The sequence below is a fragment of the Lolium perenne genome, chromosome 5 (genome assembly GCF_019359855.2).
Source record: "Lolium perenne isolate Kyuss_39 chromosome 5, Kyuss_2.0, whole genome shotgun sequence".
Lineage (NCBI taxonomy): Eukaryota > Viridiplantae > Streptophyta > Magnoliopsida > Poales > Poaceae > Lolium > Lolium perenne.
Genome location: NC_067248.2, coordinates 72,960,586 through 72,974,395, shown reverse-complemented (window position 1 = coordinate 72,974,395; position 13,810 = coordinate 72,960,586). Strand labels below are relative to the sequence as shown.

Sequence of the window (13,810 nt, the reverse complement as noted above, 5' to 3'; positions counted from 1 at the left end):
TGTGCTGCTGATGCTGTTCAAACTGTGAATCTGCAGCTGCTCTGTAGCAAGGTACAGTAGGACGTGCAGATAAATTTGCAGGAAAGCTGTTGTATCATTTTCCACCCCATCCTTCCAGGAGGTAGCTCTTGGACCATTGTGAGGTACTATTTGACTTGGTGAGCCAGTTATTTTTCATTTCTGCAAGGAACATTCTACAAAGATATGATTTTATAAGACTGGAGGACACAAACTTTGATTGTATATTCCTGCAGACCAGCTTATGGGAATCAGCAGCACAAAGCAAGTGTCAGGGAGCAAACGAAGGGCGTCCTTCTTTGTTAACGCCTGGATTGCAAAAGGCAAAGAGGGGGAATAAAGAAGGGCAAAGCAAAGGAGGGGAAAAGCAGGGCAGTGATCTTTCCGGAGGAGATCTGGGGGCAATTGGGATGTATTGGGGTTTGCTCCTGCTAATTCCCTGCATCTCACATGCCCATACAGCTTTTCTTCGAAAGCCTGGCTAAGTATATGCAGCTTCCTTTGCGTGCATGCTTGCCTTGCCGTGGGATATAATCCCTAGGTTTATTCCTTGCAAACTTTTATATCCTTTATCCACCACATCTCACATCTCATTGAGAATATTCTGGTGTTAGGCTTTTCATCTTTTGCATGCCTACTGCCACATCTTTTGCCAAAAGCATTTGCAACCCATTCGAAATGTTGCCTCTAGTTAGTATATATGAACGTACCATAGGTAATTGGCAAATAGCGACATCCATACAAAATATAAACACCTCGTGGGATTAGCTACACCTCCTGATTAGCCATATGTAATTGGCGACATCCATATAAAATATGAACATAATTGTGAGATTGAAGACTCCAGATTAATCCATATTTCATAAAGAAATAAAATCTTATTATATAAATCAAGATAAAACAAATAGAGAAAGTGATCTGACCGGCGTGGGGGCTTGAGTTGACACAAGTGTGCTAATGGGAGTTAAAAAGGAGGCGATCAGGGCCGGTGTGGGACAACTGAACATGATGCGCGTGTCAACGCACGGAAATAAAGAAGCCCTCAGGTCTTTTTCCTTCTTCCTCATCTTTCTCAAACTCTGCGCTCGATCAATTCTAGGGATTGCACAGCTCGACATGGTCCAGGGAATGAGCTCGGACTCCCATATGCATGAGCTAGCATGACATAAACCTCATGATCATCATTTGCATGCATGCAAGCATATGCAGCAAATCCATGCACGCACACTAGCTCATTTTTTTTTCCTGGCCTACTCTCCCGTGTAAGAAAATACTCGGCCGGTATTTAGCGATTTTTGATAATTTTCTCAAAAAATAAGTGATTTTGATAAATTTTGGACTAATTTTAAAATTTGTTACTAGAAAGATCATGGATGATATTTAAACCGGTATTTCTGGTAGAACAAAAAATGCCTTGCACTAGTTATATGCCTAAAATGACGGTCTCACAACTAGTACATGTTAGCGAGATTTTCTTACATTCGGGTCAATTTTTCTTAACATTGAATTTATGGGTGTGTGATGGAACACAGAGCAGATCTCTTGTGGCGGCACGGACGGGCTTGTGAAAGGAACTCTTTGTCTTAATATATAGACAAGCACCGTGAGTTTTAGAAAACGAAAACGAAAACCATTGAACTTCCATTCAACTGTCGATCATATCCTCACCATCCTTCTCACATAACAACCCTAGAACCCACACCACACTCTATTCATCTCACAGGTCACAGCCAACACAACTGCAGTTGCGCTATTGGCTTGTTGTTACCATAATTCTATCTTCCTCTAATCCCCTTATCGAAAGTCCGCATGCATTAGCCCATGGCATGTCTCGCCCCAACTAGCCGCCTTCACCTCTACTTGTCCATCCCCATGTGTCCGCAAGTGGCAAGCACATGACCCTCTCGGACGCTAGTGATCGCCCATCCCGAACTTATAAACCCTAATCAACCACTCTGCCTCTGGCTCCGCTCCCACACCAACTTTGGCTAAATTCGTCTCACAAACTAGCAAGGACGCATAATTTCTGCCATAGAACGGCATGCAATCATCGAGTCTTGAAAGATCACTCAATTACATCTGAGACTACCAAAGCCGCACATGCATAAATTATTTAAGAAAGAGAAACATAACTCTTTTGTTTTGTTCACGAGGTTGAGAGTTCACACACTACATCCCTAGGGCATAATTATGGTCGCGCTCAACCAATGCATTGAAGATTTTTGTAGTGCAACATGCTTTCTCGTACCACGACCGGTCAGATTGCCGTTTCTTGTGTGTGACCTCTGTGGCTCGATCTGTCCCTAACCGGCAATATGAGTTGCATAAGAGGATCCATAAAAAAATATGGTTTTCCTAAGACAAACAGGGTACATTATCCCAAAATGCTCCATCTTCCAAGAAAAGTAGATTCATTAAAAAGAAAAATTCCAGAAGATGCTAATGGTAAGCAACAAGAAGATATTTTAAGAAACAACCAGGAAATTTCGGTGTCAACAGTCAAGTCTTGGATGCATGGTTCGGTCGACTTGTTGAGTGGTTTGCTAGAAGTTGTGGCTCCACGTCTCGTTCACTGGCGGCAGCCTGCCGAAGTACTGCCTGGTCATGTCGGTGGAGCAGCAGGCGGCGGTGGCGATGGAGCGTCCCTGGTATGCAGTGGCACACAGTGGCAGCTGCAGCTCATCCACCTGATCCCCGGAATCGTCGATGCCGAGGAAGTCCCTGGTGAGACGGCGTCCGCCGGCGTGCATAGTCATCGAACCTTCTTGGCTGAGCCGGTAGGTGACCGTGTCGGCGGCGATGGTCGAGACACTGTCGGTGATAGCGGAGTTCATAGGGAGCTCATCAAGGTATGTCAGGGGTTGGAACGGAGGGAACAGCTGGTGATGTTGAGGTTCTTGGGAGAGAAACATAAGGGGATTAGGGCTTTGAGGGGGAGGTGGACTAGAGAAAGGAAGGAAGAGTGGTGAACTGTTGCTGGTCGTGATTAGATTGTTGTTGTTGCTGTTATCGCTGCTACCGCTGTTATTGTTGCAGGTGGTGGTACTGATGGTGATGCTGTTGTTTGCAGCTGCGAGAAGCCTTGCACTCTCTTCAGCTAGGGCATCACAGAAGGCCCTGTGGGTCAGCAGACTGTCTTTCCTGCATGGATATGCATGGAGCTGCATGTTAATCATATGTATATATGACCAGCGGAAATAATCAAATTGGAGTACCATGTAGATACATGTACTGCATGAGTATGCATGCATGTAAAAGTTGAATTGAACTTTGGTGAGCAAAAGTTCCTGCCATATGAGTGTATGTATGTATGTGAGAGAGAATTATCATTGAAGTCAAAGATTCGCATGCAGATCATAGCTGGAGATGCAAATTCCATGATGCATTCCTGGCGTGTTCAGTTCATATGCAAACTACTGTGCATCTTCAACAGTTCCTCTAACAGGTCCCCACCATGCACCATTTGTATCTACTGCTTGAAATTGCACAAATTAATTTCATTTGATAGTGTGCACTGTGCAGGCTGTGCGTGCCAGGAAATATGGAACTATGAAAACGATCCTACTGCGGAGACAGGTCACCTACAAATACCAGTGTTTCATCAATGCCTCTTGGTGACATACCATATATAGCTTGGACATGGCCTCATGCATTGCATGCACAGCCAAAAGAGTTAAGTGCTAGCTGAGCGTTCAAAATAATTTTTCTGTGGTCTTTGACCAGGACATAATCGACTGTGGTTTTCAAGAAAAATGGGAGTTTCAATGCTGCACTTGTGCAAGTATGAAAATGTAATCAACTAATCATGCATGCACATCAAATGTAAAAACTTACATGATATGCAGTGATGATGAATTAACGTTGATTTCACACATCAAAACGTCAATTAGGTTCTACACGCAGTGATCTCCTTAATTTTCATGCCTCATGAAATCACCAACTACTGTTGGTGTTGGGTAAGTTGAGAAATCAGATCAAAGTACAGAGATGCAAAGGACGATAGAGCCCACAGCCACATCATGTTTATGTATACCTTGAGAAGAGTATGCCACAGTCGCATCGGTACTCGCGGGTGCCGCAGTTCTTGACGTGTGCCTTCCAGTCGGAGTGCACGGCGTAGCACTTGCCGCACCGCTCGCACTTCCACCGCTTCTCGCCGTGCTTCCTGGAGAAGTGCTTCTTGATCCCGGTGAGGTCGCCGAGCGCCCTTGCCGGGTCGTGGTGGACACAGGTGGGCTCGGGGCAGACGTAGACGCGCTTCCGTGGCGCGTCGCCGGGCCTGCTGGGCAGCGGCGCCAGGCTACGCTGCCGGAGCTTCCAGGGGAGGTTGTGGCCACGGCGGTGCAGCTGCAGGTTCTGGTCCCTCTGGAAGCCCTTGTTGCAGATCTCGCACACGAAGCGGTTCGTCGCCACCAGCGTCCGCGGCGACAGCGCGATCACCTCCGAGCCAGGGTCTTCCGTTCCATTCCACCACACAAACACCAAAGAACAGATTGATTAGCTACCTAGCTGATCTTGATGCAAGAAACAGTGATTTCGACCAGGGCGCAGTTGATGATCTACCTGGGTTTCCTGGCTGGCTCCTCTTCCTCTTGGCCCTGGCGGGCTCCTCCAGCAGCAGCGGCGGCGGCCTGGGTAGCAGCGTCGTCGTCGTCGCTGCCGGCGGAAAGAGAGGGCTCAGCAGGACATGGTTGCTGACGGCTACGTCTCCACCGTGGGAGTTGGATCCGGTGGCCTCCTGGTAAGAAGAGAGATCACAGAGCAGCATCTTCACTCGCTCTCTTGCTCGATCTTTCGCCTTCCCTTGTCTCTAGCTCTAGGTGGACTGGATGTGTGGGCTGGAGTCTACCAGGCACTGATACTGCCAAGCTACTGTGTGTGATGGCAGGCAGGCAAGGTGGGAGTGGGGTGAATACGACGAGAGAGGAAGAAGCAATCGGATAGCAGGAAAAGGCGTCAGAGAGGACGATGTGGTGCCTTGCCTTCTGCAGGCTACAGTTGCCGCAGCCAGCCAGAATAAGAAGGGCGTGGCGCAGGCCAAACCTCCGTGCCCCTCCCCCTCGCCGGCCCGCCTAAAAAGCACCCTGCCTTGCTTTACCATAGTGGTCGCATGCATCAAGATTAACATCATGCATTTACACTTAACCAGATATTTATCACATTGTGGAGACAGTTCAAAACCAGAAAGAATATTGACATTTGCTCCTTCTCTACATTTCCCTTTGTGTACTAAAACTGCTTGTTACAAATTCAATTCATGACCATAAAAAGATCTGCCATGCGTACACTAGCTAAAATCATAAGCGCCACAAAACATCTTTTTTTTTTCTTTTCAAAACGAGCTACCCTATTTTCATTACTGCATAACAGAGATACAAAGTCTTCAAACAACAAAGCACACACGCAGAAATTGGGGACAGGAAAGAGGCCACCCTTGCATCGCCAGAAAACCCGCTGACAAGTGTTCCATCGAACACCCACTATGGGGCAAAAACCTAGTGACACTCAAGCATACACTTTCAAAAGTTTAGATAAATAAAAACACACAGTTGTCTAAGACAAACATCGACTATTACACAAGGTGCCACATCATGCTCATTGAATTGCCAGAGAAACTTGAGCGGCATCAACATTCGCCTAGAAGACTCTGGCACTAGTAGGGAAAAGTCTACCAGTCGCATGTCATTTCTACTGTATGTAGAAAAGAACGGCAGCACCTGCAAGTCTTAAGCAACATTAGAGACACAAACCCTAACCCTCTCCCGCACCCCACCCTCCGCCGCCGCCGCTGGTAGCGCCGCCGGGGCAAAGTCCCTCGGGGCGTGGCGGCGGCGGGGGCCCTTCCTCGTTGCCGCGTGGAGATCGGCGGCTAGATCCCCACCTCCTTGATGCATGGCGGAGCAGACGCGCGGGGGATGGGCGACGGCGGCGGCGGCCCTCCTCCCGTCGGCTGTCCCCTGGCGGACCAGTCGGTGCGGGTGGGATGGGCGGCGCTGCGGTCTCCCTCCTTTCGTCGGCTTCCCGCAGCACTCCGGCAGGGGTTAGTGGTGGGCGGCGGCCAGACCCTCGGTCTGCGCCATGCCATCCACTCCCGCCTCTCGTTGGTGCGTGGAGGCGATCTCGGGCATCTTCCGCGACACGAGGGCGCCGGGGCAGCAGCCTTGGGTTTGACGGAGGAGGTGGCCTCTTCTTCGCCGGAGAGGGTTGGCCTGCGGTTGGTGGTGGGGGATTTTTGATCTATCATCGCCATCCGGCGGTGAGATGGAGGTGCATGGAAGCCGGCGATGGTGTCGCCGGTTGAGAGTTGGGTTGGCTAGCCCGGGATGGTCACCGACGTGGGGGTCCAGCCTGAATAAAGGCGGCGGTCCTAGGGCCTCTCTTGCGTGAAGAGGAGGACCTACCGGAGGCCTGGACTCGTGATCTGGCCGGAGAGTTGAGTTCCGGAAGGCTCCGCCGGCGAATGTAACAGTGTTTTGCCTGGAGTTTGCTGGATCGGAGGTATTCGGTCGTGCGCACCCATGTGTTTATTCCGGCCGTTTGGTTCTGGAGGGAGCGGCGCGAATATCTTTTTCTGTGTTGACATCAAGTGACTATGGATCCATGATGAAAGTCGGAAGAAGAGAATTTCATGAAGGCCGGAGGGGAGGACTAGCTAAGGGAGGTTCAAGTCTCCGCGCTGTTGAGGGGCTTGCTTGGTGTCCGGGCTTCACAACAGCGGTATGAAAGTGGGGGCGACAACACATGTGAAGCGCAGAATCCTACCTTTCAGGGTGAAAACCCAAGGTCTGGCCTTAACTGGTTGTGCCTGGCAGTGACCTTGGTGGAGGCATTGTTTTGAGAGTGAGGACTACCTTCAGGGTGAAAACCTAAGATCTTTGATCGGGCGAAGACGGTGTTGGAGCACTGTTTCCTTCTTGGAGGCGTCGTTTGTTGGAGAGTTTGCAATTCAGGTGTTGTTATGGTGGTGGATGTATTGCTGTTGTTAGGCCCGAGATACTGTAGCGGGACTTTTGTTTCTTAGTTTTTTTTTTCCTTTTTTTGGCCGTGTGCATCCGTAGTGCCATTAGGGTGGTGCGTTGTTGCAGAGGCTGGGTGTAATTGGTATCTCTCGATATTAATATATTTCCTTTATCGAAAAACTAGTCCCGTGTGCACTCGGCTCACTGCCAATAATGTATTAGTCGCGTGCACTTGTCTAGTCTGCTGCTAGTAAGTTTTTTCCAATTTTAAAAAAAGTCGGGACCAGTGCCCAGCTGTCGACGTGATTTTACACAAAACCACCATAAAAACTAAAAGAAAGCAATTGAGTCCTCCTTGTGGCGTTGACGAGAGGAGATGGCCAGTAGCAGGCATCGGCGGTGGCAGAGCAACGCGTTGGAGCAGGTTGTCGGCGGAGGCGAAGTAGGGCGTTGGAGCAGGTTGTCGGCGGAGGCGAAGTAGGGCGTTGGAGCAGGTTGTCGGCGGAGGCGGAGCAGGGCTCCAGAGGTGGAGCAGGCCGGGCATCGGAAGTGGGCGGCGGAGCAGGGCGTCGGAGGTGGGTGGCGGAGCAAGGCGTCGAAGGTGGTCGCCGTCGTTGCAGAGGAGGCGGTCGCCATCGCCGGAGAGGAGGTGGTAATCTATGGGGAGAAGGTGGAGAAGCGGAAGAGGAGGAGGAGAGAATGTGGAGAAGTGGAAAAGAGGTGGGAGGGAGAAGGTGGAGAAGGGAAATAGGAAGATGGGATAAAGTGGAGAAGGGAAAGAGGAGGAGGGGATAAGGTGGAGAAGGGGTAGAGGAGGAGGGGGAAGTTTGAAATGATAGATAGGGGATTCTGTTTGAAAATTTTTAGATTTGAATTTTTTTACCTCGAAATCTAAAAGCTGGAAAAACTCTGTTTTTATTTTCATTTTTTTTAATTCTAAAAAGTAAATAAACGGCCATATGAGATTGAAATCGGCTGAAAATTTATGCAACCAGAAAAGCCGTTTTATCGAAACATGACGTTATTTTGCATAATATATCAAAATTCATGTTTGTTAATTTTACTTAAAACTAGATGATATAACACATGACCATCTCGAAGGATTTTATTTTTTTTGAATTTTCTAACTTTTTTTTCAAATCTGAAAAGGCGATACCGTTCCAGAGGGGATGCAAATCCTGGGAACTAGTAGTATGGTTCTGTTGCGGTCAGAAACCCACCGGCGAGCAGCGACGGGCAACACAGTAGAGCCGGGAGGCTCCCAGGACTGCGGCTGGCCCTGGTCCCTCCGAGCGACGGCCCGCAAAGACTCGGCACGCACGTCCGATGCTGGTGCAAGGGCGTGCCACCTGACCTATACCTGGTCAGGAAGGTGATGGAGATGCCTCGCTTAGTTTCCTGCATGGCATACACGTAAACATTAAATACGAGCCTCGATCGGCTCTCAGGTTGTCCTGTGAATCGGCTCAAAGAGCCGATCCACCCATGATTCGCACGAGGTGTACGAATATATGGTGGTCCTGCTTGATCAATATAAAGCTAAAACGATCTACTACGATTTAGGGTTTTCACCACATAATCGGAACATCCTACTCGTGATTGAGCCTGGCGGCCACGCACGGTGATCGTAAACCGTCCCTAGACAAGGCCTAAAAATCAACACGAGGTTGATCCCCGGAACATCCTGTCTAGGGCTAGCAAACTACACCCTACGCGCCACTGGATCCTTCAATCCGTTTGTAAGGCCTAACTATGCAGATATTAAACTAATCCTTGAAGAACAAGGAGCAACCATAACGGATCGGATCTACTAAATAACGATCAAGCGGGGTGCCGCCCCTACACCTAAGATAGGTGTAAGGGCGGCTAGATGTCTCAGGGTTGCACGACGACAGCATATGATACGATGAACAATGCTAACCCTAACACATCTAAGATAACTACGTTGCTCGCCATCAAAAAGGCTTCAGTACGAGCAACGCATGAACAGCGAATAAACTTGTACTGCCTAGATCGCAAGATGCGATCTAGGCAGCATGATGCTTACCCGGAAGAAACCCTCGAGACAAGGGAGTTGGCGATGCGCCTGGATTGGTTTGTGGTGAACGTGATTGTTGTTTATTTCATAAACCCTAGATACATATTTATAGTCCGTAGACTTTCTAACGTGGGAATAATCCCAACCGTGCACGAGCCAAACTCTAACTAACCGACGCGTATCCTACTGTATTACAGATACACGGGCAAACTAGCCCAAACTTTACATATAAGGCCGATTCACGTATATTCTTCCATGTATATTCTTCAAGCCCATCTTGATCGCGGCCCACCTCTAACTCGGTCAAATTCTGGTGATAACACATGCCCCCCTGGTTTTGGAATTGATAATTCCAAAATCACTCTGCTTTTTCTTCGTCGGGTCATGTCGTGGCAGAACCGTCGCAGTATCCATCATCATGATGCCCTGCCTTCTCAACTTCTCCGCGTGACCTGGCAGTTTTTTTTTCCGTTGGGCACCACTTCCTCGGAAACTGCTGTGGCATTGAATTTCCACTATATCCCCTTTTATTTAACCGCTCCAAACAGTTTGCTTCTCCATCCCCTTCGCATTAGCACTCCAAAAGCCCTCCTGCGCCACCATGTCTTCTTCTTCCTCTACCTCATCGGGTCTTTTCACCCAATCCTCCTCCTCCCGCGAGCCGACGCCGGAGTGGAACCCGGAGGAGGCCCATGCGGCCAACATCCGTCGCGCCATCGAAGCCGGGGAAGAATCCAGTCACGACTTCTCCGTCTGGTCTGAGGACGACAAGTCCTCGACCGACGGGGAAAGTGACCTCCGCTTCCTCGCCGACGGGGAAACGGAGGAGGAGAGCGATGACGATCGCTTCTCCTGTGATGACTTCACCTCCCCCGAGGAGGAGGAGGAGGAGAAGGAGGAGGAGGAGGACGACACCTCCTCCGACGAGCCGCCGGCCAAGCGCTTCTGCCCCTGGCCGGGGAACCTCAGCGATTTCGACAGCGATGACGACGATGCTGACGAGGAGGACGAGGACAACGAGGGCCCGGCCGGCGGCCGCTGCAGCAGCGACGACGAGCCCGCCGGGAGTAGCGCCGACAGCGGCGACGACGGCGACGACGAGGGCAGCGACGGCCCGTAGATAGGACCCTTAGCATAGGATCAGCAGTAGTAGATGGGGCAATGTACCCCCTAGTATTTCCTTTTGAGAGCAATCAGCTCTTTATGTAAGAAATCCTATTTATCAATGAAGAATTTCCCCCAGTTTGATTTTGCCGATTTCTTTTAAGCTAATTTAGCCGATTCCCCTTCATACTGACTTTGCCGATTGTTCACTTGGCCAATGCTCAATGAGCCGATAGCAACGCATCGGTTCTTCACAACCATCCTACAATTCTTTAACTGATGACTTTGAGATCTGGTGGATAATGTGGAGTCTTCAAGAGAGCCCTCAAATTCCTCCCACCAGGTCCAGTGATCCTCTTCTGCAAGAACTCACCATTTTGAAGAAGGTTGCGACGAAGGGTCAGCCGATGACACCCCAATCGGCTTCTAAAACAGAGCATCTACCAGGCCAGCTGCCCCCCGAGCCTCAATCAAGGCGAGAATATCGGTGAGGATGCACAGATCAGTCAAAGGGCTTTGAACTCAGGTAATTCTGAGACAGCCACCATGCCGAGCTAGCCAAACTTGCCTCCATCGATCGCCTCTTCTTCCGTTGAAAGCCGATATTGTAGACGAAACACCGACGGCCTAATGAGTAAAAAGTTGGAGATTGGCCTTGAGGCTGCACTGAAAACCGACCTGGTCGAAATCCGTATCTTGAACACACAGCTGGTAGATCTTGTGTAATTGTACTAGAGTCGATGGCTGTGCATCGGCTTTGTTTCTTAGCTCTAAAGTCGATGTCCGTGCATCGGCTGTATACCATGAGAATTTTTTTTACTGGCCGATTTTTCTATCGGCCCCCAATATTTCACTGCACACATGTTCATCTGCACATGTTCGTCTGACTAGGTGCCCCCCGAGCCGAATCTGCCAGGTAACTGCGGATATCGGCTCTGTAGTTAGCCAAGGCGTCGGCTCCGTTAGGACTAATGTTGACTCTCATCAGCCGACGTAAAACCGCTGCCCATTAGATCGACGTTGAACACAGGCAGAATGTGTGGTGAGGATAATTTTGGCCGATTGCTGGAATCGGCCTCCATGTCGATTGAATCACTCAATGAAGGTTTTGTAATGTTCCTCCATAGATCTTTGGGGCCGATCCCAAGGATCGGCCTCGCCACGTTTGCCCATAGGTTTGTTCTTGTTATACGGTCAGGCCGGTGGATAAGACCAGCCTAACCCCATCCTTTGTCACGTCGATGCGCTCGCAGTCGTCCAAATTGATGCCTGAGAGTGGCTCTTGGCCTGCTGTCTCCCAAGCGTTCATGCCAGCCGTTGAAATCTCGGCTGAGTCATCTGCATGGACGACCTCTACCTCATCTCCATCCCACTGTATTACGCATTGGTGCATCGTGGACGGAATGCAACAGTTGGCGTGGATCCAATCTCTTCCTAGCAGGACAGCATAGGTGCTCTTGCTATCGACAATAAAGAACGTCGTAGGGATGGTTTTCCTTCCTACGGTCAGATCCACGTTCAGAACACCTTGTGCGTCAGACGCTTGGCCATTGAAATCGCTCAATGTCACGTTGGTCTTGATCAGATCCGAGCTAGAGCGTCCCAACCGACGTAGCATGGAGTATGGCATAATGTTGACTGCCGCTCCGGTGTCCACCAGCATCTTGTTGACAGGCTGCCCATTGATATAACCTCGCAAGTACAGGGCCTTCAGATGTCTGTAGCTTCTTTCTCGTGGCTTCTCAAAGATAACTGGCCGTGGGCCGCAGTCAAGTTGTGCCACAGGTGCTTCGTCTAATCCTGGAGCACTAAACTCCGTCGGAAGGATGAACACCATGTTCGTGCCAGCCGATGTTTCATCATCGGCTTTCCTTTGCTTGGGGCGCCACTCCATTTTTTGTGGTCGACCCTCTTCATCCAGGGTTCGTTGAATTTTCGCGGCTAGATCAGGCCGCGCCTTCCTTAGCGTGTGCAGGTATAACCTTTCGGCTTCCTCCAAGCCACGCAGTCGCTGAACCCTACGCTTTTGGGAACGGCTGAGTCCATCAGGGCACCACCTTGGTCGGTGGTACCTATCTTCTTCTTCTTCATCATCGTCTTCCAAATCCTCGAGATCTTCCACCCGAGGGGACTCAGCGTGCTTGTTCCGAGGCGGGAGAGGCCCTAGACGTTTGAACACGGACACGTTAGCTGCATCCTTCCTCTTCTGTCTACATTCTGGGCAGTTGCCGATTGTAGGCAATCGGCTCATTCCTGAATCCCAGCAGTGTCTGAAGAAGGGGCAGTCCCAGTGCCTATCCTCGTCGTCTCGCTCTCTTGACTTTTCCTTAGCGTGGCGCTCATATCTCTCCTCGTCGCGATCATGCCGACGACGTCTCCTGGCGTCCCTAGCTAGACGATATCTTTCATCATCGTCGTTGGGTCGTCGGCGTTGGTCATATTGACTCACATACTTGTTGAGGAGGTGATCAGAGAGAGGTCGCTGATATCTCACGTTCCTCACTTCTCCCTCTGTGATGTAGCGCTTGCCATCATGACGGAGCCGATCGCGTGGAACGGCTTCCTCTGTGTCCTTGCTACGAGAGCAGCTGCCCTCGTCTCCGCCCTTACCAGAGTGGTGTCCAGGTCCTACCATGTTGATGTTGAACGAGAATCCTAGCTGGCACCCTCCAGGGCAAGTGCACTCCACCATGTTAACGGCGGGGAAGGGGTGAGTGTCGACTTTCATGGCGTACTGGTTGAAAATTAGACGTCCTTGTTCTATCGCCATTTGGATCTGCTGACGCCACACCCTGCAGTCGTTGGTGGTATGGGAGAACGAGTTATGCTATTTGCAGTATGGCTTTCCGTTCAGCTCCTGTACCGTGGGGATTTTGAGGCCTTCGGGTAACTTCAGCTGCTTCTCCTTAAGTAAGAGGTCAAAAATTTGCTCAGTTTTAGTTACGTCGAAATCAAACCCTCTGGGCGGACCTGGTGGCTTAACCCATTTGCAGGACACGGGGGTTGCCCCCCGAGTCCATTCAGCCACTGCTACCTCTTGATCTCCCGCAGAGCCTTCATCTTCATCCGCCTCAACCAGGACTACCGCACGCTTGAATTTGTCCTGGTACAAGTCTGGGTGGCGCTATTCATATAACGACAGTTTCTGAACCATGTGCGCCAGTGAAGGGTAGTCTGCTTGGGAGGCCATATCCTTGATTGGTGATGCAAGGCCCACCACTACCAACTCGACTGCTTCTTTTTCAGTCACACGAGCCGAATAACATCGGTTCCTAACGCTCAAGCGCTGGACGTATTCTGCCACAGTTTCTCCACGCTTCTGACGTACTTGTGCTAGATCGGCAATGCCGGCCTCGGAAGCCTCTGAGTGATACTGCATGTGGAACTGCTCTTCCAACTGCTTCCACGTCCGGATTGAGTCTGGTGGCAGCGATGTGTACCACCCGAAAGCCGATCCTGTGAGGGACTGTGCGAAGAACCTCACACGCAGCTCGTCTGCTGCCGAGATCGTGCCCAGCTGTGCCAAATATCGGCTCACATGCTCGATGGAGCTGGAACCATCTGATCCATTAAACTTGGAGAAATCAGGGAGCCGATATTTGGGTGGTAGCGGGATCAACTCGTACTCGTTGGGGTACGGCTTGGAATAGCCGATTGTCCTCCTTTTCGGCACCATGCCGAACTGGTCTCT

General features: G+C 50.3%; 1 protein-coding gene across 1 annotated transcript; it reads right to left on the bottom strand.

Annotated features, from left to right (window-relative positions):
- Positions 1-2,334: 2,334 nt before the first annotated feature.
- LOC127299450 (protein EARLY HEADING DATE 2) lies at positions 2,335-5,031 on the bottom strand. The gene is made up of 3 exons (XM_051329414.2): positions 4,582-5,031; positions 4,052-4,472; positions 2,335-3,159 (listed from the first exon to the last, which is right to left on the bottom strand). Exons 1-3 carry the CDS (start codon positions 4,784-4,786, stop codon positions 2,562-2,564), a joined length of 1,224 nt encoding a protein of 407 aa, XP_051185374.1. The 5' UTR covers positions 4,787-5,031; the 3' UTR covers positions 2,335-2,561.
- Between the last annotated feature and the right edge of the window lie 8,779 nt (positions 5,032-13,810).

Bases quoted from the DNA above. Each gene is read 5' to 3' on its own strand.
- LOC127299450 (XM_051329414.2), bottom strand. From the start codon at position 4,786: ATGCTGCTCTGTGATCTCTCTTCTTACCAGGAGGCCACCGGATCCAAC. The intron at 4,473-4,581 runs GTAGATCATCAA...ATGGAACGGAAG, and splicing joins GAGCCAGCCAGGAAACCCAG to ACCCTGGCTCGGAGGTGATC. The intron at 3,160-4,051 runs GTATACATAAAC...ATATCCATGCAG, and splicing joins TGTGGCATACTCTTCTCAAG to GAAAGACAGTCTGCTGACCC.